The 25,252-nt window shown below is 38.6% G+C and overlaps 1 protein-coding gene across 30 annotated transcripts in view; it reads left to right on the top strand.

Moving 5' to 3' along the window:
- Positions 1-22,953, top strand: part of HYCC1 (hyccin PI4KA lipid kinase complex subunit 1) — a 52,528-nt gene extending 29,575 nt beyond the window's left edge. For 13 of the 30 annotated variants that reach the window (XM_068935077.1, XM_068935074.1, XM_068935085.1 and 10 more), the window contains 7 exons: positions 1,288-1,368; positions 1,761-1,876; positions 2,206-2,301; positions 6,321-6,437; positions 7,169-7,256; positions 7,819-7,978; positions 18,867-22,953. In XM_068935077.1, coding sequence (XP_068791178.1) covers positions 1,288-1,368; positions 1,761-1,876; positions 2,206-2,301; positions 6,321-6,437; positions 7,169-7,256; positions 7,819-7,978; positions 18,867-19,423 — 1,215 coding nt within the window. In that variant the 3' untranslated portion in view covers positions 19,424-22,953. Of the gene's footprint in view, positions 1-1,287; positions 1,369-1,760; positions 1,877-2,205; positions 2,302-6,320; positions 6,438-7,168; positions 7,257-7,818; positions 7,979-8,622; positions 8,807-17,692; positions 17,988-18,866 lie in introns of those variants that run through there. The other 17 variants (XM_068935096.1, XM_068935093.1, XM_068935087.1 and 14 more) reach the window with 4 other exon arrangements.
- Positions 22,954-25,252: the final 2,299 nt, after the last annotated feature.

The raw sequence follows: 25,252 nt of genomic DNA, 5'->3' as shown, positions 1-25,252 counted from the left end.
TGACTAGCATGTGAAGTTAGTCCTTCAACCTAGTGACTTCTGAGAAGGAGTTGTTAAGAGACACTTTATTGAAGCTCCTCTCTCCACCTTTGAGTGTATGGAATCTGCTGCTGAACAAAAACATTGGATGATAACGTTCAGAATACAGAACTGTGTGGCGGGAATCTGGAAGCACTCTAATTAATAACTCAGTACTAGAAGATAGAGAGAGGTGGAGTCAAAAAGGGAATATACTGTCTAAATACACGGTATGTACAGGATTTCTCTTTCTGAACTTTAGGATCTTTATACGAGACTGGCTGAAATCCCAGAGATCCTGAATGTGTGCTTGATGGGGAAATTAGGTTAACTGCAAGCCAAACCTCCAAGGTGCAGCCAATAATCCTTCCCACAGAAACTGGGATGTTGCCTTCTCTAAGTATCATTTTCTTCTTGACAAGAGTTACTAAAAGTACTCTTTGCTATAGCTGTGCCAATTGCCATTGCTGTCTCTTGTAGATCCTGACAGTGCTGCAAAGTGTTCTTGTATGCGTGGTTTTGGTCTGGCAGCTCGGAACAAAAGCTTCAGAAATAAGAAGTTCTGAAGTACTTCAGTGTTCTTCTGTGATACCCTGGCACATCTTTTTGGCCTTACCCTTTAGTCTTCCACTTATTTTTAGGAACGGGAAGTCTGTCGACCTACTATTGTGGTATTATCTTTCAGGAAAGTGGCTTCTCTAAAGCTTTGCATCTATTCTTTTTTCATAGATTCCTTTTCTTCTCTAAGTATATAACTATCAAACCTGGACTTCTGTAAATATTTTGATATCTGCTATGATCAAACTATGAGGCTGCACTTGTTTCAGAGGCAAAACAAATGGCTTATAGAGCCATTATTCTGTGAGTGAATAGTTTTCAGAACAGAATTATCGAGCGTTAACCTTCACAAACAGCAATTAGCATATAATTAAAAATATGGTAACACTGTTTAAATATATTGAGATTTCCAGTTAGTCTTTTTTAAGGTAGCCAATAGCTATGAAAATGCGTGTGCCCTTTGCTAAGTAATTTGAATGTTAAAAGCAAATGTACTGATGTTATTTTTCAGAAACAAAACTGAGCTACTGTGTTAGGGAGCAAATAAAAAGATAATTTCTAGCTTGCAGCTTGGATCGTGATAGTGCCCCTATGTGTTCAGTAATAATTGATTTGTTTTCCTTATCCGCTTACTCTCTTCTAGCATTTAACGTTTTTGAATGCTTGGTTTCTGTAGTACAGCGTAACCCTTGATGCCTTTGTCTTTTGCAGGAGATAGTTGACAAACAGGGCCATAGCAAAGTGCTGAGTTTCACAATTCCGTCTCTGTCCAAACCTTCAGTCTATCATGAAGTAAGTGACTTTTAAAACATGAAGTTGTTACTGATTGTGAAATGCCATATGCTTTTTGGGGCCTGTCAGTTAGGAATAAAAGTGAAAATTAGTTTGACATTTTGCATGATGATGTAGTAATGTAATTGATTACTGCTGATTGGTATCTCTGAGGCCTTTTCAAGTCTGAATAGTAATAACTGCATAATGTCCGTGCACCAGCTATATATTTGTTTCTTCTCCCAGGCCTTGCTCCCTGTCTAGTGTAAAATAACCTCTCAAACCCAAGACTAAGTAGTAGTCAGATAACCTTAAGCCAGTTGAAAACTTGTATACAATGATGTTGATCTGTTGTCTGTTTTTAACTTGCATTGTAGCAAGGCTTCAGGTTTTGATTGGCCTTTTTTCTTTAGCCTTCCAGCATTGGCTCCATGGCTCTCACTGAAGGAGCTTTATCCCAGCATGGTTTGTCCAGGGTTGTATACAGTGGACCTCATCCTCAAAGGGAGATGTTAACAGCACAGAACAGGTAAACCGTATAATAAGATTTTACTTGAGAATCATTAATGAATCTTAACATCTTGTATTAAATATAGCTAAGACTTAAGGTATATGATTTTTTTTTCCTTTTTTAAGCACGTTTAAATGTGGATGCATAAAGAATGGGAGCACATATTACAACATGTAGGGATGAGACAATTTACAGACCCAAACTACTCAATTATCAATAACTTTATTGAAATACAATACCAAGTCTATTCAAATAAAACTCTTGCATGTTTCTATATCAACTTGTTTTATTTCTTTTTAGAAAGTAAAAGTGGCAATCTAATCTCTGATGTCCCTTGTAAACTCCAGGTTCAAAGTGCTGACGTTCCTTCTACTCTGTTACAATGCTGCCTTAAGCTACATGCCTGCAGTTTCTCTTCAGTCATTGTGTCAGATTTGTTCAAGGTAATTTCAGTAAACTTATTACACTTAAAATGGTATTGTCAACTTGAAATGTAATCAATTTGAGTGTATTTAAAAAAAAAAAAAAGTTCAGGTACCTGAAAGCTGCTTGTAGACTTGACTTTTTTCATAGGTGCTTATAGTTGCATTATTTCTGTTTAAAGTATCTCTTATATGACTTTGGGTTGAGATCTCAAAATAGGGGAAGCCATAACATGATTTAAATGCAGTGTTGTCCAATGGAAAAAGAAATCAAAGTGAGGGAGTTATGTCTGTTTTGAATTATAGTAGTTGTAAGTGTTTTAATTAAATAAAATCAGAAATATTTTCTAAAATCTTGACAAAGCTTGTGTTGCAAGCTTATTAAAAATATTTGGATGCTGTGCAAGTTGAAACTTGCTTGAAAGTATTTCTGGTTTCAAGATCTAGTATAAGTTCATTCTTGCATGTATTTTGGGTGTTTCCAAGATACGATGCTACTTTTTACAAGACGAATTACCTCTACTTTAACTATAATGTCTACTTTTGACCCATATCTCTTTTTAAGAGGAGAAATGGTACTGAACATGTCTGTGCCTAAGATTCTGGAAGTGGACTTTTGTTTAAGGAAAATATTAAAATGTTTTTGTTAGCCCAGGAGAACCAAGATAGAATCAGAAATCAACTATAGCAGCTCCCAGTCATCACTTCAAGGTCCCAGATTCCTCACACAAACATAACATGGTAATGGATGCTTGTAAGGTTCATCCTCCTCTGGAGGAGATGAGAGAACACTGAGAACATGTGAATGTCTTTAAGAGTCTTTCCAGGAAGAAATTTGTTAGATATGGTCATCTAAAATTTAAGATAGAGAAATACTTAGCAGCTAAGGACTATAGACAGGAGACTGATGTTGCTTATTCTGCTTGGCTAGGTTTTGGATTATATTTGGCATCGACAATTTAAAGAAGCCTCCAAAAAAATCCAAACGACTTCCTAGCAGGTGCAGACAAGCCTTCCTCTAGTCAGAAATGTTGAAGCTTTGGATACTGAATGATCTGATGTTATAATATTTGACTTTTGCTATCTTATTTCTTCATTTCCTGCTTGTTTTGGCATCCATGCTTCTCTACTCACTGGAAAATCTCCTACCTGACAGCAAGTTAGGGATTCAAGGGAATGTGTCAGAGGATGAAAATGTCTCTCATTATCTTTTTAAAATGTGGAGCTGACAAAGTTCTCATAAGAATCTGTAGAATAACTCTTCAATTGGTTTGAGCAGTACTGGTTATAAGTTCCTTTTTGGGCGATCTCTTTTGTATGAAAGATGTACAGTGAATGTGCATTCTTCTAGAAAAGTCCAGTTCAATTTTTATGACTTTTCTAAAGAAGCACAACCATCTAGTACTTTTTATTTATTATATTTACAAAGCTTAAACTTACTCTGTGATAGCAATTGCAGCACAAAAATATTTTTAGCTGATCTCGAGTGTTATAAATGCAGACTTTTGCCTTTGGGCACTTTCAGTGATAGTCTCTGTTTTCATAAAATTATCTTACTCTGAAAAGTGAAGCAGTTCTGCTGATGTCATTCAAGCCTTTTTATGAGAAGTAGCTCAGGCTAGAGTAGGCTTTTTAAAATTGATCAATATTGGCATTAATAGAGTACCTATATTAAGATGGATCTTTTCTGTAACCTTATCAGTGTAACTGATCACATTCCTACTGCAAGTTCACTATTTTTTCCCCAAATGCTTTTTGTATCCTTACACTATCACATCTAATAAATGCATAAGTACATATATTTGCATGAAAATGACCTAGTTAGATTTTTTATCTCAATTAGCATTTTTGCTTAAACTAGAGACTCATATCTAGACAAACATTTGTTTAAACTAGATCCCTCCCTCCATCCCCCAGCTTTACCCAATGCTGAAACGCGTGTTACTTTAGTGAACTGTAACAGTTGTCTTTGAGCCAAACTATTGGCAGAAACTATGGAATATCTGAAACTAAGGTGTTGCTTTGATTTTTGAAAACCTAACTTGTGTTATAGCAGCCTCTTCTGGGGGAAAAAGAAGGGGAATATATGATGGGTGATGCATATTTTAAAAAAATATTTTTGGGGGAGGGTTCAATTCAGTTAATTTTGGTAGCTAGCTTATGCCATCTGAGAATTAGATAGAAGCTTTCGTGCTTCAATTTTTACCATATATGGCCAAAACAAAATGTGAGAGGATGAACTCTGCTGTTTCTAGCGTCTTAAACATGTTTCTCGGAAGAGTCAGTTTGATTCACTAACTGGAGGCGAAGTTTTTGTTTTAGCTAGCTATCAAAATACTGTGCAGATTAACTTCATATATTGTATATTTGCATTCTAATTTCTAAAAATTTAATGTTGTAAGCTATTTGAATAGTTTGACACAAATCACAATGTAATCTGAAGTGAATATATTCCTTTCCTAACAGTAATGAAACAGAAATTATTAATCTGAATGATTATGCAGGAAGTACTTGAATGGTGTATGCTTGTAGCCAACAACTATATCAAATTTAGAGGAAGAACTTGCATTTATTTACAAATTAACATGTTTGGCCATTCTGGAAAACCAAAATTCAAAACTAAGCAAGTTTTTTAAAAAAACTAAGTGTTTTTTAGAAATATGACTTTAAATGGTTGCATTCAATCACTTGAAATTTCATTTGTGCCAGTATGAGAAATTCATACTTAAGGTTGTAAGCATCAGTGAGAATTATAACTGAAAACTGATTCTCAGAGCAACAGTTGACCAACTTGGTAAGTGACAGCACAAGCTTAGGGCTTATGGAATTACTCTTTGATAACAGATGAGTGTATAGTGAAGTAAGTGTCTTACTCCTTGAAACATTTCAACGTTCTTGAAACATTCTTGTTTCCTTACATATTGATACTGGCATGGCTCCCTGTATTTCTTGATGCAGTCTTAATTTTATTTATTTATTTTTTTGGTTGGAGATTCAGCAAAATTAGTGTGAGGAGTCAAATTGAGATTGTGCTAGTACATACTGGGAGAGTTGTTGAGCCATGCAGAGCTTGGGGGTATTGTTTGTTTGTTTATTGGAAATACCTAAAGCAGAAGATGAATTGCAGGATAGAGAGGGAGAAGAAGAATGCACAGTTAGTGGCAAGTTAGTGTTCCTTTAAAAAAAAGGCGAGGGAGGTCCTGAAATCGCTATTACAGATATAATTTGAAAGATACTGCAGTATGATCTTACAAGAACTCAGAAAGGTATTTTTTGACTCTGGGGGAGGGGGGGAAGTCTAAGAGCAGTGTCACAAGAAGCTTTCTGATACTCAACTTTTTAGTCTATGCTTTGGAGAAGGGAATACTTTGATTAATATTATTAAAGGTCTTTCCAGCAGTTCAGTAATATGAAGCTGGCTGTTTTGAAAAGTCAATGAATTGAATACTTAGCCCCGAATATCTTTGATTTCCAAACTGTTTTGACTACAGAACCTGATGTGGAATTTGATTCAAAGCTAATCTCTAAAGCTGACTTTCACTGGGTTTCATAATAATTTTATAAATATGACACTCTGATCTCTTTGCTCTGAAACTTGTGTGCAACTTTATTTTATATGGAATGACATGCTTATGTCTCTATGAATATTCATAATTGATAGGCTACTTCCATTTTCCTAAATATGATTGTGGGAATTTTTGTGGATGGGCTTTTTTCCCCTGTTCAGTAGCAAATGCTTTCAATTCAGAGTTACTTACTGGCAACTTTTTTTGTTCTTGTTCAACTGCAATGTAAAAATAACGTGAGTGACTGGGATGTCTTCTATCTATTGTATTTTGAAGAGTTTGAACTCTGCCGGTAGAGGGCATATCCTTCTTTCATAATACTTTCAGTAGTAATCTGGTTCAGCACACATTTGTTGCTGGATACTTTTCTGTGGGTCTTTTGTAGTTAAAATGTATATTAAACACACAACTTTGATGTTCTGTACAAAGGTGGTTCTATGTTATTTACTAATGACGAATGCATGGTTTCTTTAGAATCTGTGTCTGTGGATATCCTCGCCAACAAGTGAGAAAGTACAAGGGAGTAAATAGCAGGATTCCAGTTTCTTCTGAATTTATGGTGCAAATGCTAACGGGGATTTATTATGCCTTGTGAGTTTTTTCTTTTTTATATATATGCATACAAATGTCAGCTTAATTTGTACATTCATGAAGGCATACGTCCTTTCAAATGTTTTATTTCCTAGTGGATAGGAGTGTGTCTAGTAGTATGGTCATCAAGAAGAGAATGCACTTCAGCTAACTAGTTGCAGAACTAATCCATGTAATATTGGAGAAAGGATGGGCTAGCACTTATTGGGTGTAACTGGTGATGTGAAAGTCTTTGAATAAGTTTTCCCAGCTGTTGACTACTGCCTACGTTTCTGCTTACGTAGTTTTGACATCAGTCTAGTTAAGGAAAAAAGAAATTTTACCGCTGCTTCTTTGAAGTGCTGATGTCATTCACCCTTTGATAGTCATGTTGATGTGTGAAGCTCTCTTATTAACTGAAATAACTGTTATTAAGACTAGCAACACAGGAATATTCAAAAGGTGGAGTAATATTAGAACAATCCTGTTTGAAGTTAAGAAAATGTCACGACTAGGTAATCAACAACTATTTCTGTCATTTTTATACTGCTCAGGGTAGTCAATGAAAATAAAACTTGTTCCTCCTTAGACACCTCTTTGGAACAAATTTTCTAGATAGCAGGCATGATAGGCAGTAATTAGTTTAACTTCCTTGAACCTTCAAGGAATACTATATCTGTGGATGTCATGTGACCAAGAGGGATCATCAGTTGATTAGGTGCTAATTTTTATGTATGAACTTATTTTTATAGTTATAATGGAGAATGGGATCTGGCTCGTAAAGCTATGGATGACATTTTGTATAGAGCACAGCTGGAACTGTATCCAGAACCTCTGCTGGTAGGTGCTGTATTTCAACTTTGAGCAGAATTTTTAGTCCAGTAAACTTTTCTGATGAACACACACCCTGGTGCAACATCATACCAGGAATCTAAATCCCACAAGGTCTTTGTAGTTGGGCTTAGGTAAATAGCTACACCTATAAGTATATAGACACAGACTTTTTTTATTCTCTTTTTTATTTTACCGTATCCTCTAGTGTACAAGTCCTTTACACTGAAAGACTTCCAAGTCTTGAAGGTTTAGAAGATGCAGAAAGATGCTGGAGTTCATGTTGATTTAAACTAGAAGCTTTGCTTTAAATAGTGTGATGAATTTTAAATAAAACTTAGTTCTGAGAGAGAACAGAGAAAATGCAGCTAGGCTTTTTTTTTTTTTTTTTTTTTTTAACAACGTCTGCAAAACGTTAGTGTGCTTAGCAAAATGTTAGCGTGGTTATTTGAACTTAAACTGGAATTATACGGAATACTCTTCTTAGAATAATAAGAATCTCCTTACATAATTCTTCTTAACAAAAAGCTCCAAATTTTAGGAGAACTTACCTGTATTTGTTCCGTTCTAGGTTGCTAATGCAATAAAAGCTTCGCTGCCCCAGGGTGCCATGAAATCTAGTAAAGAAGGTACAAGATGCATTCAGGTTGAGATTACACCTACTTCCTCTAGAATATCAAGAAATGCTGTGACTAGCATGTCTATCCGAGGGCATAGATGGAAAAGACATGGTAAGAAACATTATTTGCAATAAATTCTGAACTTTTTAATCCTATTTAAAGTGATATTTAGGTTTTGGTTTTCGCACATCTTCATTGTTAATTAAAATGCCTTCAGTGAGTGAATATTGTACATTAATTCTCTTTAGGTCGAGATTGCTTTTTTGAAGAGAATTATTGAGACTTTTAATATGGGTTTGAGGCAGTGATAAAACCGATTATATATGAAATGGGACGTGCCATTCTGCTGCTGTTAGTAAGCAAACAGCAATTTGGAGGGTGTTTTTTTTTTTTTTTTTTTTTTTTTTTTATAACCAGTGAGTGGAAATCTTAATGCAGTTCAGATGAAGTATTTTCTCTATTTCTTTGCTTGACCATGTTTGGATTTTTTTGTTTGTTTTTTAGCCAATTTCTATTAAAGGGAATTGTACAAAATCACTGAATTTTTAAAGAAGCTGATGTTCCTGTTTTCTTCTGAACAGTAATGTACAGTACCTGAAGCAAAGCCAATATATATGTAACAGCATTACCATTATATTTAATATTCTTACCACAAAACCTCATCTGTGTTAAATTACTGAAATAAAACTGGGACTTGAAGATAGTCAGATAAATTTTTATTTTTAGGGCAGATTAACATAAGTGCTTCTAAAAAGTTGAACACAGGTCCGTGGTGAAAAGTGAAAAAAGATGGTGCTGAATGTGCTGCAGAAAGAAACGTTATATTCCACTACTACCCGCTTCAGATGAAGAAGAGCGGATCGACCAGAGATCAAAACTTCTCATTGCTTGCTCTCCTGAGCTAGTAATTCTGATCACAGGTTAAGGAAGTGAGTGAACACTTACACTGAACCTATTAAAAGAATATTCTGGCTTTTAAAGTTGTATCATAAAGACTTCTTGTATAATGCACACTATGAAATTTTACAGTGTATAGGCAATGCAATTAGAAAAATATTACAAAATCCCTTGTCATAACGGACCTAGCAGTTTTTCAGGCAAGTGTTGAGAAAATTATTTATATTTATGCTGATAGAAAATGACTTTAAAATAATGACTGAACTTTCTGAGTAGTGATGATACTCACTGGTGGTAGTACCAATAGTAAGCTGCCCAGGGGCAAAGAAATTTAAAATAATCAACTGAAAATTTTGATTAAAAACTGCTTAAAACTGTCCAACACAGTTGGAGAGTTAAAATATTAGCATCTTTAACTTGAGTGAGGTTCTATAGAAATGTTAAGATGCTAACAGGCATTTTAGCCTTTTGTGTTTATTTTCCTTTCTTCAGGCTGACGGTTCTTAAGCAGGGAGTATTCACCAAGTGCCAGAAATCTGTACGATAGCTTAGCTTTTAAATGGAGAAATACCCTCTGAAGTCTAGCAATTTTGTCTGCTATTATTTTTGAGTTGTTCCGATGTTCATTCAAACTAGGTAACAGAGAGGAAAATGGACCAGTGATGTTGAATGTTAGCTCGTTCAAAGGAATTGGAAGCATGTTAAAACAAACGTCCCCTTACTCTTGTCCTTACAGAAAAATGTAATACAAAAAATGTTACAGAATCAGTGTTGAAACTATCCTTATGAGACTGCAGATTTCTTAGCAAATACTGAGATCTGGGAGTTTTTACAAAAACCTATGATCTAGTATTTCCTTCTTGTGTGGGCGATACTTGAGATTCAAGAGGAAATGGGTAGGACAGTTGCGTACCACAGTAGATAACAGTAAGGTGGAAGAAATGAGAATAACAGTAGAATTCATAGAAATGGGAGGGAAGAATGCTGGGTTTTAGGGCAGCCTCATATAAAGCAGGACAAGTTGAGAGAGAAACAGTAGTGTAATCTAGTTCTAGTTAGTATGACTTGAGCAAGGAGTGGTCAGTGTTTAGGAGGTGTTAGGTTTGGAAGATTAAGGACTTTTAGTAAAAATCTCTCTTGTCAACTCTTTATCTGAGTTGTTGAGAAAACTTCCAACTTGCCTCAATAGTAGCACACAGGATTTAGTAGGGGAAAAAAGTCACTTTGTGTAGTGATGGGGGAAAAAACTTGTGTGAGTAATTGTAAATCTGAAGGCTGTGGAAACATTAGGGTAGTTTAAAAGCTAAAACTGAATCTACAGTATTTTGACTGACTGAGAAACAATTTGTTTTGATTTAAATGGCAAATGTTCCATGTATTGTACCACTTCAGATAGCCTCCTCAAAAATGTTGTTGCAAAATACTAACAAAATTGTTATTTATGACTTAAAACCTGAGTGGATTGTATCCTGATTTCAAAATTCCTAATAACAAACTGCCATGCCCCATAATCCCTGATGGAAGAAAGAACTGCAGGGTAGGCATGCAGAGAGAATGAGCAAGGCCTGTGTTTACAGATGTATGTTTGAGTTAAAAACGAATATTGGAGTTAGTAGAAGTCAGGTGGCAAACCTTGTTACTCCTGATCATTATCTCTCTCAGAGTGTGTGGGAGGGTAGATGGGCAGATGAATTTGGTAGTTTTATTTTTGTGGTTCAAAAAAACCAAGAGTCCTACAAAGAGATTAGGAAGCCAAACGCGACAGTGTGACGCTTAGAGCAAGTTTGGTCTTCTATGTTGCATGCATCACGAGACTCCCTGAAGCAAAAAATCCCTTGGAGAGCAAGGACAGCATTTTCCATCGCTGGCTATTTGTTTAAAAAAAAAAAAAAAAAACTACAGATTACTATGGGCTAATCACGTTTCCAGCTGAGAAGTGTGTGCTTTCTTTCTAGTAATTTTTTAAAATTACTTCTGTTTGCAGGCACTAGATCTTGCTTACCTTTGCTAAAAGTCTCAATCAAAGTCGGTTTTGAGAAAAGGTCAACTTTAGTGTTTTATCTTATTGTCATACTCAACCCTGCATGTAACCCTTTCATTTGAGCTGTTACTTAGAAGGGCGTTTTCTCAAGTCAAGTTGGTATTGTGAATTTGGACCTCTGACAGAGGTAGTAAATGGAAAGGCCATTAGGAAAATGGATCCATCTACTCACAAATGAATAGGATTTATAGAGTCAGTTGATATTAGCTACCACTTGTCCATGAATTATTTTGTGCTGTTGAATTGTTTTGCTTTTAAATTGTAAACCTAAAAAAGAGGATTTGACTGAGCATCAGTTTTTGTAGCGTTCACATTTTAAAAACAACCCTTGGGTGAATGTAAACAGAGGAGCCGCAAGTGGAGGGGGAAAAAAAAGGAAAATTAAAGCATGTAAACACTTAAATGAGTGGTTATTTATGGAAGCAAGGACAAAAAAATAAAGCAAGCCCAAGTAACGCTTTCCTTGCTAATGTAAAATTTGTATAACACTGCCCAGTAACAGGAGTTTTTTCAGTAGCTCTTTATGTAGAGATAGTGCATATAAGACACATACTCTGACATAACTGACTGAGTGAAAAGAACTGAGCAGATGTTGGGTAGATACATAGCAAAAAAGATGACATTGACTAGAGAAGAATGACTAAATGTTGTTTTTTCCCCATTACAATGATTGAAATTCAAGTACTGCACAAGTTTAGAGATATTAGTCTTTGAGACTCTATGGAGAGGTGGGGTTTTTTTTTAAGCAGTGTTGGCTCCTGAAAGAGTTAATTTTTTTTTTTTTTAGGGATCCAGAATGAATGTTAATTTGGGGATATAAGCTTGATACTTCTGTAAATAATTCAAAATTCAAAATGCTGACATGGCTGTAGAGGAGATGCAGCTTGAACTTGTGGTGGTTAAAATTCAGTTACAATCTAGATGAGCAGTTTGATTGTTTGGAAGCACTCATAATAATAATAATAAGGTAGACTATGACTGAAATACCTTTTGAATGAATTTTTAGCAGCTGGTAGTCATTAAATATGTTTATCAAAGTTGGTTGTACTACACAACACATTTAAAACTTGACTCCAAATGTGTTTTTCTTCAAATGTTATACCATATTTATGGTAGTTTTCAAGGTGACATATTTATTCAGTTTTGTCTATACGCTATTTAGCAATGTCCTTTAGCATTTTCTCTTTTGCTACATTGTCTTGAGCACTGGATATTAATATCTCTTTCTCAGAAGAATAAACCCCCAGGCTTATCAAGTTCGAAGCAGTATTATCTTCAAAAAGAAATCTTTGGAAGCTGAAGGCTTGTTTTAGGTGTTTTTAAAACCTTTAAAAATGAGGATGGAATGCACCTATGAATCACAGAATCGTTTAGGTTGGAAGGGACCTCTGGAGATCATCTAGTCCAACCTCCCTGCTCAAGCAGGGTCACCTAGAGCATATTGCCCAGGATTACATCCAGACGGGTTTTGAATATCTCCAGCGAAGGAGACTCCACCACCTCTCTGGGCAACCTGTTCCAGTGTTCTGTCACCCTCACAGTAAAGTTGTTCTTCCTCAGGTTCAGATGGAACTTCCTGTGGTTCAGCTTGTGCCCATTGCCTCTTGTCCTGTTGCTGGGCAGCACGGAGAAGAGGCTGGCCTCATCCTCTTGACACTCCCCCTTCAGATACTTGTACACGTTTATGAGATCGCCTCTCAGTCTTCTCTTCTCCAGGCTGAACAGGCCCAGCTCTTGCAGTCTTTCTTCATTAGAGGGCTGGAGCACCTCTCCTATCATCTTTGTAGCCCTCCGCTGGACTCTCCAGTAGCACCATGTCTCTCTTGCACTGGGGAGCCCAGAACCGGACACAGTACTCCAGGTGAGGCCTCCCCAGGGCTGAGGAGAGGGGCAGGATCACCTCCCTCCACCTGCTGGCAACACTCTGCCTAATGCATCTCAGGAGACCATTGGCCTTCTTGGCCACAAGGGCACACTGCTGGCTCATGGTCAACTTGTTGTCCACCAGGACTCCCAGGTCCTTTTCTGCAGAGCTACTTTCCAGCAGGTCAACCCCCAGCCTGTCCTGGTGCATGGGGTTATTCCTCCCTAGGTGCAGGACCTTGCACTTGCCTTTGTTGAACTTCAGGAGGTTGCTCTCCGCCCATCTCTCCAGCCTGTCCAGGTCCCTCTGAATGGCAGCACAGCCTTCTGGTGTGTTAGGCACTCCCCCCAGTTTAGTATCATCAGCAAACTTGCTGAGGGTGCACTCTGTCCCTTCCTCCAGGTCATTGATGAATACATTGAACAAGACTGGACCCAGGACTGACCCCTGGGGGACACCGCTAGCCACAGGCCTCCAACTAGACTCTGTGCCACTGACCACAACCCCCTGAGCTCTGCCATCCAGCCAGTTCTCAATCCACCTCACTGGCCACTCATGCAACCCACACTTCTTGAGTTTACCTAGGAGGATATGATGGGAGACAGTGTCCAAAGCCTTGCTGAAGTCCAGGTAGACAACATCCACTGCTCTGCCCTCATCTACCCAGCCAGTCATCCCATCAGAGAAGGCTATCAGATTGGTCAAGCATGATTTCCCTTTGGTGAATCCATGCTGACTACTCCTGATCACCTTCTTGTCCTCCAGATGCTTAGTGATGACCTCCAGGAGGAGCTGTTCCATCTGCTTTCCGAGGAAGGAGGTGAGGCCGACAGGCCTGTAGTTTCCTGGCTCCTCCTTCTTGCCCTTTTGGAAGACTGGGGTGACATTGGCTTTCTTCCAGTGCTCAGGCACCTCTCCTGATCTCCAGGACCTTTCCAAGATGATGGAGAGTGGCCAAGCGATAACATCCGCCAGCTCCCTCAGCACTCGTGGGTGCATCCCATCGGGGCCCATGGATTTATGGATGTCAAGTTTGGACAAAAGATCTCTAACCCGATCCTCCTGCACCAAGGGAGAGTCTTCCTTTCTCCAGCCTTCCTCTCTTGTCTCCAAGGTCTGGAATTCCTGAGGGCTGGCCTTAGCAGTGAAGACTGAAGCAAAGAAGGCATTCAATAACTCTGCCTTCTGTATATCCTTTGTTACCAGGGCACCCGCCCCATTCAGCAGCGGGCCCACGTTTTCCCTAGTCTTCCTTTTGCTACTGATGTATTTGAAGCACCCCTTCTTGTTGTCCTTGACATCCCTTGCCAGATTTAATTCCAGCTGGGCCTTAGCCTTCCTTGTCGCATCCCTGCACACTCTGACAACGTCCCTGTATTCCTCCCAAGTGGCCTGTCCCCTTTTCCACGTTCTGTGTGCTTCCTTCTTCTGTTGGAGTTTGGCCAGGAGTTCCTTGCTCATCCATGCAGGTCTCCTGCTGAATCCGCTTTGCTGGACTTCTTACTCAGAGGGATGCACTGATCCTGAGCCTGGAGGAGGTGATGCTTGACTATTAACCAGCTGTCTTGGACCCCTCTTCCTTCGAGGGCCCTACCCCATGAGATTCCCCTAAGTAGGTCCCTGAAGAGGCCAAAGTCAGCTCTCCTGAAGTCCAGCGTTGCAATCCTACTTATTGCCCTAAATGAAGGACTTAGATGGCGCAGTCTCATCACTGGCACGGGACTGTAGATGCTATAGCAGACAGCGTTAAGTGGGGATGAGATACCCTATATCCTATTTCTGGTTAATTTCTTCCCATAGTTTAACATTAAACTCTGAGGAAGGTGTGTTCCCTTTCATTAAAAGTAGTTAATAGCTCTTAACTAAAAGATTAAACATAATTGTATTGAGTAAAACTCTCCAGTTGTTTTTCATTTGATTGGTCACAGAGCTGTGGGAATACAGCAGTGATGGCTGAGGTTCTGGTATCAGAATGGGATATTGCAATTAGAGATGCATGATACCAAGCAAAATAACTGTTGCTATTAGCACTTAAAAAAAAAAAAAATCCTTTGTTCCTCCAGTCTCTGCTGTGCCTTTGGCTATGTGCACTCTGCATCACTGTTCTCTGGAGCTGGACACTACAAATTAATGCATTTTTGCCCTTTCTGGGCAGAAGCAGGGACTGACAGCAAGCTCTCTTCTGCCTTCTCTTCTCTCTGCGCTCTTTGCTCTAAACAAGCTTTCTAGTAGAGTAGACTTGTACATGTGGGGATATGGATCCTGGGAAGATCTGCTGAAATAAGGTGCCTATAGCTGTACGGATGGGGTAACAGGAAGAGGTTTGAAGACTGCCATAGAAGTACAGTTACCTCCCCCACAGTGGAATGAGACCACTTTACCTAGATGGTCAGTGCTGCCTCCTCACTAAACCTCTGCTCCCATCTTTAAAAAAAAAAAAAAAAAAAAAAAAAAAAAAGTGCATGCACATGTGTGTGTATATATATATATATACACACATATATAAATAATCTCTCTTGGTATTTGATGATGATTTGATACTACTTTGATCATATTAATATTCAACTGGTACTGGCTACATTTTAATGATAGGTAATTGTAAAATGAGCTTTATATTATTGTGCATATGTCAGCAGTGCAATTTTCCTAGAGGAATTTTGAAGTTTGTTTTTTGTTTTTTGTTTTTTTTAGTGACTAGTTATTGCAGAGCATAAAGCTTTCTAATGCCTCTACTGCTGCAGTTCAGTGCTCCATTGCTACCTTTGTTACAGACTGTAAAAGACTTCTGCAGAAAATGCTGTTAGCAGAAAGAGAAATTGGAAACTCTTAACTCTTTTAAATTCGGTGCCAAATATCAGGAAGTTAATTGCTGCTGTTAGCTACTTCAATGCCATTTCCATTGGGTAGTGCAACTTGTTAAACAGATAATTTAGTTAGAAACTGAATAGTTAGAAAGAATCATAACACTTAACGTTTGCAGGTAAAATCAGGGATAGCTCTTACACTGGGGAGACAGTGGTGTCCATCCCCAGCAAAATAACCTCCTGGCTCTGAGACTTATTTCCCTTCTGTGCCAAAGAAGCACAGAGGCCAGTAAAAAGCCAAGCACCACAGCATGCAGGAACTGGAAGTACACTGTGCCTGCACAGCAGCCCTCACTGCGAGGGGGATACCCTGCAGCTAAAAAGCTTTAGAGCTGCTGCTGTATAAAACCATCTCATCATAAATTCCTTTATTTTTGTATTTCATGTTGGCAGTTAAATGTCTGTACTGAAAACTTTCGTCATCTGCAATAGCAAACTGACAGTCTAGTCTTAAAGTTCCTTTCCTTAGTCCTCACAGTTCTGCAAGACCTGGGTTATGGATAAAATGCTGGGCTTCACTGAAGCTTTAACCTGAGCTGTGTTTTTAGTTCATTTTCAGTCTTGTCAGATTTATTGCCCTAGTATTTGCATATAATATGACATATATAGAACAAGTAGGATATATAGTGTATAGTTTTCTTCTACTTTGCTTGTATTTCCGTGGTATACGTCTTCATGGAGGATGTGCAGTGACGACCTGTAACTGATGGCTTCTCTTTTTCTTCTCCACGTCATCAAATGTGGTTTTGTGGTTGTAGAGCTAGTGCTGATAAAGCATTTCTGAGTAGTTTTTTGAAAGACCTTCAGACACAGAAAATACTTCAAACATTGTGAAGCTGAAAGCTTGCAAGGATTGTAACTTGCTACTTGCATATACTAGGAATTCCCACGAGGTCTTTCTTATTCCCCCAACTCCTCCTTTTTTTTTTCCACTTTTTTTTCCCTTCCTTTCCCCCCTCTCGAGTTTATCCTTCTCAAACCTGTCTTTGTTTAACTTTAGGGATCTTTGAGTCGAGATTTGTTTGAAAAGGACCTCATAGGAACTATTGCACGGTTATCATCATCATTAAAACTCTCGTGCTTACACACAGTCATCATTCTTGCTCTTTGAGTAGCAGCGTGATTTATTCATTTCATTTTTTTTTTGAATCTACAGGAATCTCAGAATGTCTTAAAACAGTTTTTTGGCCAGAGTTAGCATTTGTAGATCTTCTGCTGTTGACTTCCCGAGGTGAAAAGGAATGATTTTGGAACTAAGTTGTGTTTGTTTTTGCCTTAATTTCCTTCTCCCAGCATTGCAGAAGACTCTGTTGTTTCCCTCCTCTCCACTGAGTTACTTAGTAACCGACTTGTGTGATACAGAGAAGTTTATTGCAAATTAAGATAGTTGTAAGCTCATGTAAGAGGCTTAGAATGGCCGAGAAGTTCAGTATCTATGTTATAATGTTAGTAGTGGCAAACACTTCAGTAAAACTCTGTAGATTTTATCTGAGCAAGCTGATTTTAGTAACTGGAGAGCCTTCTTAATTTTAAATATTTTTCTGATTAAGAATGGTTTTAAAATGAAGACGGATGTGGGAGTTCAAGTGTGCTTGAGCTGGCCTGGTGGTTCAAGTATTAGTTTTCAGGCTGATCGTAGCGCAGCATTGTAACACTGCACAGGTACTGAAAGTGGAATTTCTGGTCTTAAATGATAACACACAAAGTTGATGTACCACTCCACTGTAAAAATAACTTTAGAGACAGGGTTGTGGGGTTTGTGGTGGTGGATTTTTTTTATTATTATTATTTTTTTATCTTTTTTTTAGCATGCTGATACTGAGAAGATATTCATTATTATGGAGAGTTCTTTGATATTTGAAATTCTATGAATGTTTGTTTCATGATGAACCTCAGAGCTTTCAATTTTGAAAGATCAAGTGTGGGAATTCTGGGATGTGGGTGCAGGCCAATAATTGGAAGATTGAAGTCCGTGGTTTAAAAATTAAGTAAAATTCCATACTCGTTAATGTTAGTAATTAAAAAGAGGTTAATATCTAAATATCTGCTTTAATTCATAATGCTTTAGTCATCTATTTCTGTGGGGTTTTGTTTCATATTTTGTTTCAGACATCTTTTGTTTTGTTTTTTGTTTGTTTCTTATCCATCTTTAATTCTAGAACAACCAGAGAATGGTAATGATGCTACTGAATTGGGCAACTTTATCATACCTGAGATTAGTGTCACAAATGTGGCTGGAGAGAGAACCGGGAATGGGGAAAAAAGCAGAGCACTAGCAGAGAATGATGTTCAGCATTTACAGGGTGTACAGGAAACAGCTACAGATCCTAGAACTGACAGCAAAGGCATACCAGAAATCAGGAGGCAAAAATCTGTAAGAAAAATGATGGAGGATGGAATAAACTCATCTGGCAGAGTGCAGTTTTAGCAGAGCACTTGTAGCTGCACTCTAAGGTACCGCTGTTGATTGAAAGGGTCACTGCTGCATGTTTGGAGAATTAAAGTATGCAGTTAATATATTTGCATGTGTAATAACACAGATGCATGTATTGCACACAGATTTGTCTGTGCCACAGGCAACGATGATGTACTTACAAGTAGATGTATTTAATTTGGAGCAGCTACACTGTGAGACTCAGCATTACTTTTGATTTTGTAAATCCAATAAATATGCTTAATAAAACTCAGTGATCAATGGAATGATCCTATCATTAAAGCTATCAAAATGGACATGAAAAACATCTTGCTGTGTGTATCAGATTTCCCCAAATTTCACTTTTCATGGTATACTGGAGTTTTCATGTTCCGCTGTGCTAGAGTTTCCAAATCGTACCATCAGACCTACGATGCAGAAGGTGACCCTTCAGTCCTAAAGCATTCTTGGGTTGCTAAATGTGCAGGTGCCATACTGGGTGTTCTGGGGCATTGATCACATCTTTAGAATTAATGAGCTTTGCAAAATAGTATATGGGAGCACTTGCTCAAAATAAGATTTCCACTTTTTTAGTTTTGTGTGGTATCTTCTAATATGTTTCTAATCTCTTGCATGAATTAACAAGACTGCATTTTTTTTTTTTTCAAAATCACTACAAAATGAGATTGTGGGCATGCTTCTTGATTTGAGTTAATGCAGCATTATTTGCTGTAATTTTATATCCCAATGAATTGTATTCCAAAATGTAAAATAATAGGTAAGTGTTCTGTCTTCTATTTGCTCTCTGTTGTGTTGCTTTAAAGCTTCATGCTTGTAAATATGAGAAAGTCGAGTAATACATAAAATCATTAAATATGAGAGTCACATGTTAATTTTTTTTTTCTTATTCTGCCATGCAGGTAATACTGATTTAGCAATTCAAGAAGAACTGATAGAAGTATCTGAAACTGATGAAGGATTTTACTCTAGGGCTACTTCTAGCGCAAGTCAGTCTGCCTTATTGAACAGCAACACCAGCAGCAGCAAGAGCCTTTTAGGGAAGAGCCAACGTAGATCTGGCGGAAGCAAAGCTGGAGGGAAAGAAAAAGAAGGGGAAACCTGCAGAGAACACTTGTCACGAAAACAAACTCAGAGAGCCATGAGTGAGAACCTAGAGCTCGTCTCTTTGAAGAGACTGACACTGACAACTAGCCAATCACTGCCTAAACCTGGCAGCCATAGTTTGGCCAGAACTACCACTACTGTTTTTAGTAAATCCTTTGAACAGGTCAGTGGTGTCACAGTTCCAAATAGTCGTGGTGGTGTATCTGGTACAGAGGCAAATAGGTTCTCAGCCTGTAGTCTTCAGGAGGAAAAACTGATATACGGAGCAGAAAGAACAGATCTTCCTATTTCAAGTAAACAATCCAATCAGCAGCGACCTCCTAGTATCAGCATAACTTTATCAACAGATTGACGTTGTTAAATTGGCCAATATGAAATCAGTTTTATGCTGATGTGGGTAGCATATGTTAAGCTCCTTAATATGCTATGTATTACCTTCTTAAACCTGAAGCGCATAAATTCTTATGTTTGGCTCCTATTTGACAGTAAGAATGCGTAGACACAGTTGTAATTATTTTGCATCAACTTCTCATAGCTTGGAAAGTACCTCTTTAACTTCTTACTATATTTGTATGCCTGCTTGTTTACAGCTTCATGTAACAACAATTTAACAAGCATCAATCGGTTGTTTAGCCCCTGACCAAGATGTGTGGCTTTCTACAAATGCACAGTATGGGAACAAACAGATCCCCTTTGTGAGATTTTACTCTTCACTACCAGCTGGCATAAGCAAAACTGCAAAGGTTATTTAGTAGGAGCCTTGTGGCGTGGGCATGAAGTTTGAAGCAGCATTGTAAGAATATAACACTTTCTTGTATTTGTCCTAAGAAAGCTGCGTTTACATGTAAGGTTAAAACTAGAAGCATCAGTTCAGTGTTTGTTATGGCAGCTTTTGTAACAGTAGTTAGTACACATGGCAATACTTCCACTTTTGCATACCTATGAGTCTGCATTATAGATACACTGTAGTTTGTATGCACGCCTTTGACACTGGGCAAAAGTCATACAGTAGCAGTACTTGAGGATGAGAGTTCTTATGAATTGCTATAGTAGTCACTTTTCAGACTACCAATAGTCTGACAGTCTCTGTATTTCTTTCAGATTCTTAAATATTGGGCACAAAGTTACTTACTGAAAAGTCACTATTATCAATAATTCTATTTATGGGAAAGAGATGTGCTCACGTGATGGTGTCATGTAGAAATAAGGTATGAACCCTTTGCACTGAATCAAGCAAATCAGGAGTGTGAATGTGTTTAACATGAACTTGTAACTTGAGACTAAGAGAATATTACCAAAGGATATGTACTTCTAGTAACTTGCAAGCACAAAGGGAAGTTATAATGTAAATACAACTAGCATTACACTTGCTAATGTATTGTACCTGTTATTTTTCTAATTTGAAATTCTAAAATAGAAGCCTATTTGAGGTTACTTAACTTCAAGCCTTCATGTAGTCTGACCTTATTTGTTACTAGCTTCCGTAACCTTGAGATTATAACTGAAAAAATGCTTATGCAGAACTTTGGAGAAGCAACAGCTGATGAAAAGTTCAGTAGCAGTGACTATCTGAAACAGACCATATATTGTGAGTGGAGAAACAGGATGAAGATCTAATGCATGTTCATTCCCAAGTGACCAGATTTTCACAGGTAGCAATCCCTTATTGTCAAGAATATAGGAAGGCCTTGCAACAGAACAAGTGATAAGATTTTAGTAGGCTTTCTTATTTGCCTGGGGGTAAGTTGCGATACTTGGGTTTTTTTTTTTTGTTTAAACTGAAGCAAGTAACTTAAGCAGCCCATGTTATGCTAGAGTCTTACAGCTTCCTGAATTAATTAATAAAAAGGGATGCGAAGGTGTACTTGATGGCGTTAAACAAGTTGTTACTGAAAATGGACTAGTACATACGGTCTCTGGAGCATGCATAACCACAGGCAATGGAAGAGCTTCAGGCAGCTAGCAGCAGACTTTGCCTAGTACTACAGATTACCCTGAATGTAGAGCTTTTCCTTTCCTTGAGATTTGTTTTAGATGTTCTGAGTTCTGCAGGTTATTTCTTCATAGCTGCCTCCTGATCTGCTCTTACAGTGAAGTATTTAAGAATACTTTGAAATACCTTACAGTAACTTACATTGAAAAAAATAATTAGAAAAATAAAATTTCAACTGACAAATTATTTGTGACAGTATTAATCATGCACTAGTGTTAAGAAACTATTATTTCTAAGTAGGGTGGGTTTTTTGTTTAAGATCACAATTATCTCCACAGTAGACACTCTTTCAGACTGGGTGTTGTATAAAAGATGTTTATTATACTTGGAGGATCTAGCCACTTTAGCTATAAATCATTAGCTTTCTGAAGCATCTAAAATGCCATAAAATAGAGATGTAACATAATGTTTACAACGCTGTTGGCTTCAAGTCGGACAGTGTTAAAGTACAGTTAGCTTACCCTTTTATTTTATACAGCTAATTATTCTAATCTTGGTCTGGCTTGAATCCAGAATGATAGCTCACACTGTACAGCTGAAACTACATGAGGCTTCATACCTTTTTATGAAATGATAAAAGGAAAGTTTCTTGGTACTAAAGGGCTGCTGCTTTAATAACGTGCAGCTTCATGTAAATGTGTGCATTAGTCTTTGAATCAACTTATACAGTGTTTTCACAAACTGACATCACATGTTCATACTGATTGAGTCCCAAGAATTTCTTTACTGATGTAAGTAATGAACTTTCAACTATACTTCTTTATTTTCTTTAAATAAAAGGGAGGAGGAGAGGGAGAGCAGAGTTATTTATTTTGTCTGAATAGCCATTGAATTCCAGAAGACAAGTGTTGCACTGTTGCTAGTGTAGGATTGCAGTAGAGATGGGAAGGGAAACAGTGATATTAATTCTTTCCTGCTACTTACAAAATTGGGAAGCTCTTGGTTTTTGAGCATTAGCTGATCATTTTAGACTGATTAATGGAAAGAGGCCTTTTAAAGGTGTAAGGAAATTATCTTAAGGCATTACATATTCTACTCTATCCCATAGTAGGTAGTTGTGATAAGTATGTTCCGAATGTCATACATAGTTGCAACATTCTGCAGAAATAATGTTAAATAGGGGTGAATCATGTCAAATTATAATAAGAAGCTGTTGAATGCTGGCATTTAAAACTGACCTTACTGTTTTAAATCGTAGGGAACTGCTTCCAGTGTTGGCTTTGAACAGCACCATTAGCAAAACTATATTGAAAACTGTGTAGAACTGCTTTCATTTTGAGAATCTGTAACATTTGTGCAAAGAGTGAATGCCTTCTCACCACTCCCTCTGGGGCTGCGGTGGCTTTTCTGGGGAGGGGGGGCAGGGGAGAGGAAATGTCCTTGAATACCTGACAGATTTGACAGGTACAGAAATATATTACTATTTTACCCCATTTATCTAAGGTCTCTTCTGATTTCTTTAAGGACTTTAGAAATTTCTAACTTAATTCTCTGATATCTTTTGTCAATGTTTGAGGCTTACAGTGCTATATATAGACATGTAATATATTGCCTTTTGTATTTGTATAATTATACTTCTAAGTCAGCTGAATAGATGTGTACATTTCTTAACAGTCTCCAAAGTCTCTGAAATAGCTGCATCAGTTTATAGATGTTTGTCTTCCCCTTGAGAGCCTGAGTTTAAAAGACAGTGCCACACTTTCTCATATTCTGCAGTTTGTTGTGTGACACTATTCTATTTTAGTAATGCAGTATTTCACTTTTTACAGAGTAAAATGCGTTTTTAATTGTACATGACAACTTACATTCCTAGTGTATAAACTACAGACTTGTGGTGTTTTGTGTTTAATACTTTGGCCAATGAAATAAACTGGATTTTTTTGAAGTTGTATACTTTTGTAAATACTTTGTACAGTAGCAAACTTTGCCTCTTTTGTACAGGTTTTGCTGAAATACACATTAGGTAGCAACACATTTGTTCAACATTCATTATGCACATCTAGAAGTCACTGCAGATTGACCACATTACTTAAAACGTGCTGGATACCTCTGTTACACACAGGCTCTTCTAATACAGCGTTGGCAATTAAGACAATGTGACTAAGCCACTTGGCTGAGAAATAGTGGCTCACGGTTGTGTAGTGGCTGGTGTCAGAAGTGGACTGTCCTGCCAGTAATGCAGCACTGCTTGTGTAACTCTGATAGTTGTGATCATGGTCTTTAATGTAACAGTATTCTTATTTTTGATAGTTTACACAGCAATAATCTGTGATATGTCTTCATTAGCACTCCTATCCAGCAGTTTCTGCTGTGTGTTTGACATGTCAGCAGTCCGCAAGGACAGCTGCAACAAATAGTCTTTGATGTGAATGATGTAATGAAGTAGTCTTTGATGCTGATGAATGACGTGAGTGGCAGGAACTCAATAATACCCTGAAAGGGGAGCCAGTGCTACTGGCTCTGCAAGTGGTTTTCTCTCAATGTTGCCCAGGCAGAAAGCGGACAGTCCCCTCAACTTTAACATTATGGAAGTAGTGCTAGAGTTCCCTTTTCACAGGATCACAGAGTGCATGAGGTTGGAAGGGACATCAGGACATGGTCTAGTGCAAAAGCCCCTGCTCAGAGCAGGGTCAACTAGAGCAGGTTGCTCAGGACTGTGTCTCAGTGGGTTTTGAGCCTCTGTGAGGCTGGAGCTTCTACAACCTCTGTGGGCAGCCTGTTGCAGTGCTCAGTCACTGTCACTCTGAAAGAGCTTCCTCCTTGTGCTTAAACATGATTTCCTGTATTTTATTGCCTCTTGTCCTGTCACAGGGCGCCACTGAGAAGAGCCTGAGTTCAACTCCTTTACACCCTCCCGTGGGATATGTGTGCACATTGATAAGATCCTCCCCGCCTAAGCCTTATCTTCCCTAGGCTAAGCAATCCCAGCTCTCTCAGCCTCTCCTCATATGACTCCCTTCATCGTCCTCAAGATCGCTTGCTGGATTCACTCCTGTGTGAAGTCCCTGTGTGTCTTGTACCGGGGAGCTGAGAACTGGGCCCAGCACTCCAGCTGTAGCCTCGCGAGGGCTGAGGAGAGGGGGATGGATCACTTCCCTCAGCTTGCTGGAGACGCTCTCCCTAATGCAGCCCATGAGGCTGTTGGCTGCCTTTTCCACAAGGGCACATTGCTGGCCTGTGTTCAGCTTGTCCACCATGCCCCTCCCCAGGGAGGGTCTTCTCTGTAAAGCTGTTCTCCAGCTGGTTGGCCCCCAGTGTATGCTGGTGCATGGGGTTATTCTTCCCCAGGGGCAGGACTTTGCATTGTCCTCTGTTGCACTCTGAGGTTCCTCTCTGCCTGTTTCTCCAGCCTGCATCAGCTACTCCTCTGTTTCATGTCATCTGCAGATCTCACTTGCTCAGGGTGCTCTCTAAGCCATCATCCAGGTCATTAATGAAACTGTTAAACAGTAGTAGTCCCAAGTATTGCCCCTGGGGTACACCACTAGTGACTGGCATCCGGCTGGACTTTGTGCTGCTGATCATAACACCTTGAGTCTGGCAGTTCAGCCAGTTTTCAACCTACCTTGCTATCTGCTTATCTACCCCTACTTCATCAGCGTGTCAGTAAGGATGTTATAGGAGACAATGTGAAAAGCCTTACTAAAATAAGGCTGTTAAACAATGTCCACTGCTTTTTCCTCATCCACCAAGCCAGTCATCATACTGTAGTAGTAGGCTATCACATTGGTCAGGCATGCTTTCCCCGCTGTACGTCCCTGCTCACTGCTCCCAGTCACCTTGCCCTTCATGTGTTTGGAAATGGTTTGCAGGTGCTTCATCACCTTCCCAGAGTAGAGGTGAGGCTGATCAGCCTCTAGTTCCCTAATCCTCCTCCTTACCCTTCTTGAAGATAGGAGTGACATTTGCTTTCTTCCAGTCCTCAGAAAGGTCCCCCAATCATCATGACCTTGCCAAGATAATCGAGAGTGGCCTTGCAATTACATGGGGAAGCTCCATTGACGCTCGTGAGTGCATCCCATCGTGTCCCAAGGACACGTGTATGTTGAGTCTGTGTAAATGTTCTCTAACCTGATCCTCCTCCCCGAAGGGTAAGTCTTCCTTGCTCCAGACTTCCCCTGTGGTCCCAGGGGCCTGGGACTCCTGAAGACCAGTTTTACCGTAAAGACTGAGGTGAAGAAGGTGAGA

This window comes from Struthio camelus, chromosome 2 (genome assembly GCF_040807025.1).
Source record: "Struthio camelus isolate bStrCam1 chromosome 2, bStrCam1.hap1, whole genome shotgun sequence".
Lineage (NCBI taxonomy): Eukaryota > Metazoa > Chordata > Aves > Struthioniformes > Struthionidae > Struthio > Struthio camelus.
Note: the sequence above shows the minus strand (reverse complement) of the source record. Positions and strands in the feature narration are given on the sequence as shown.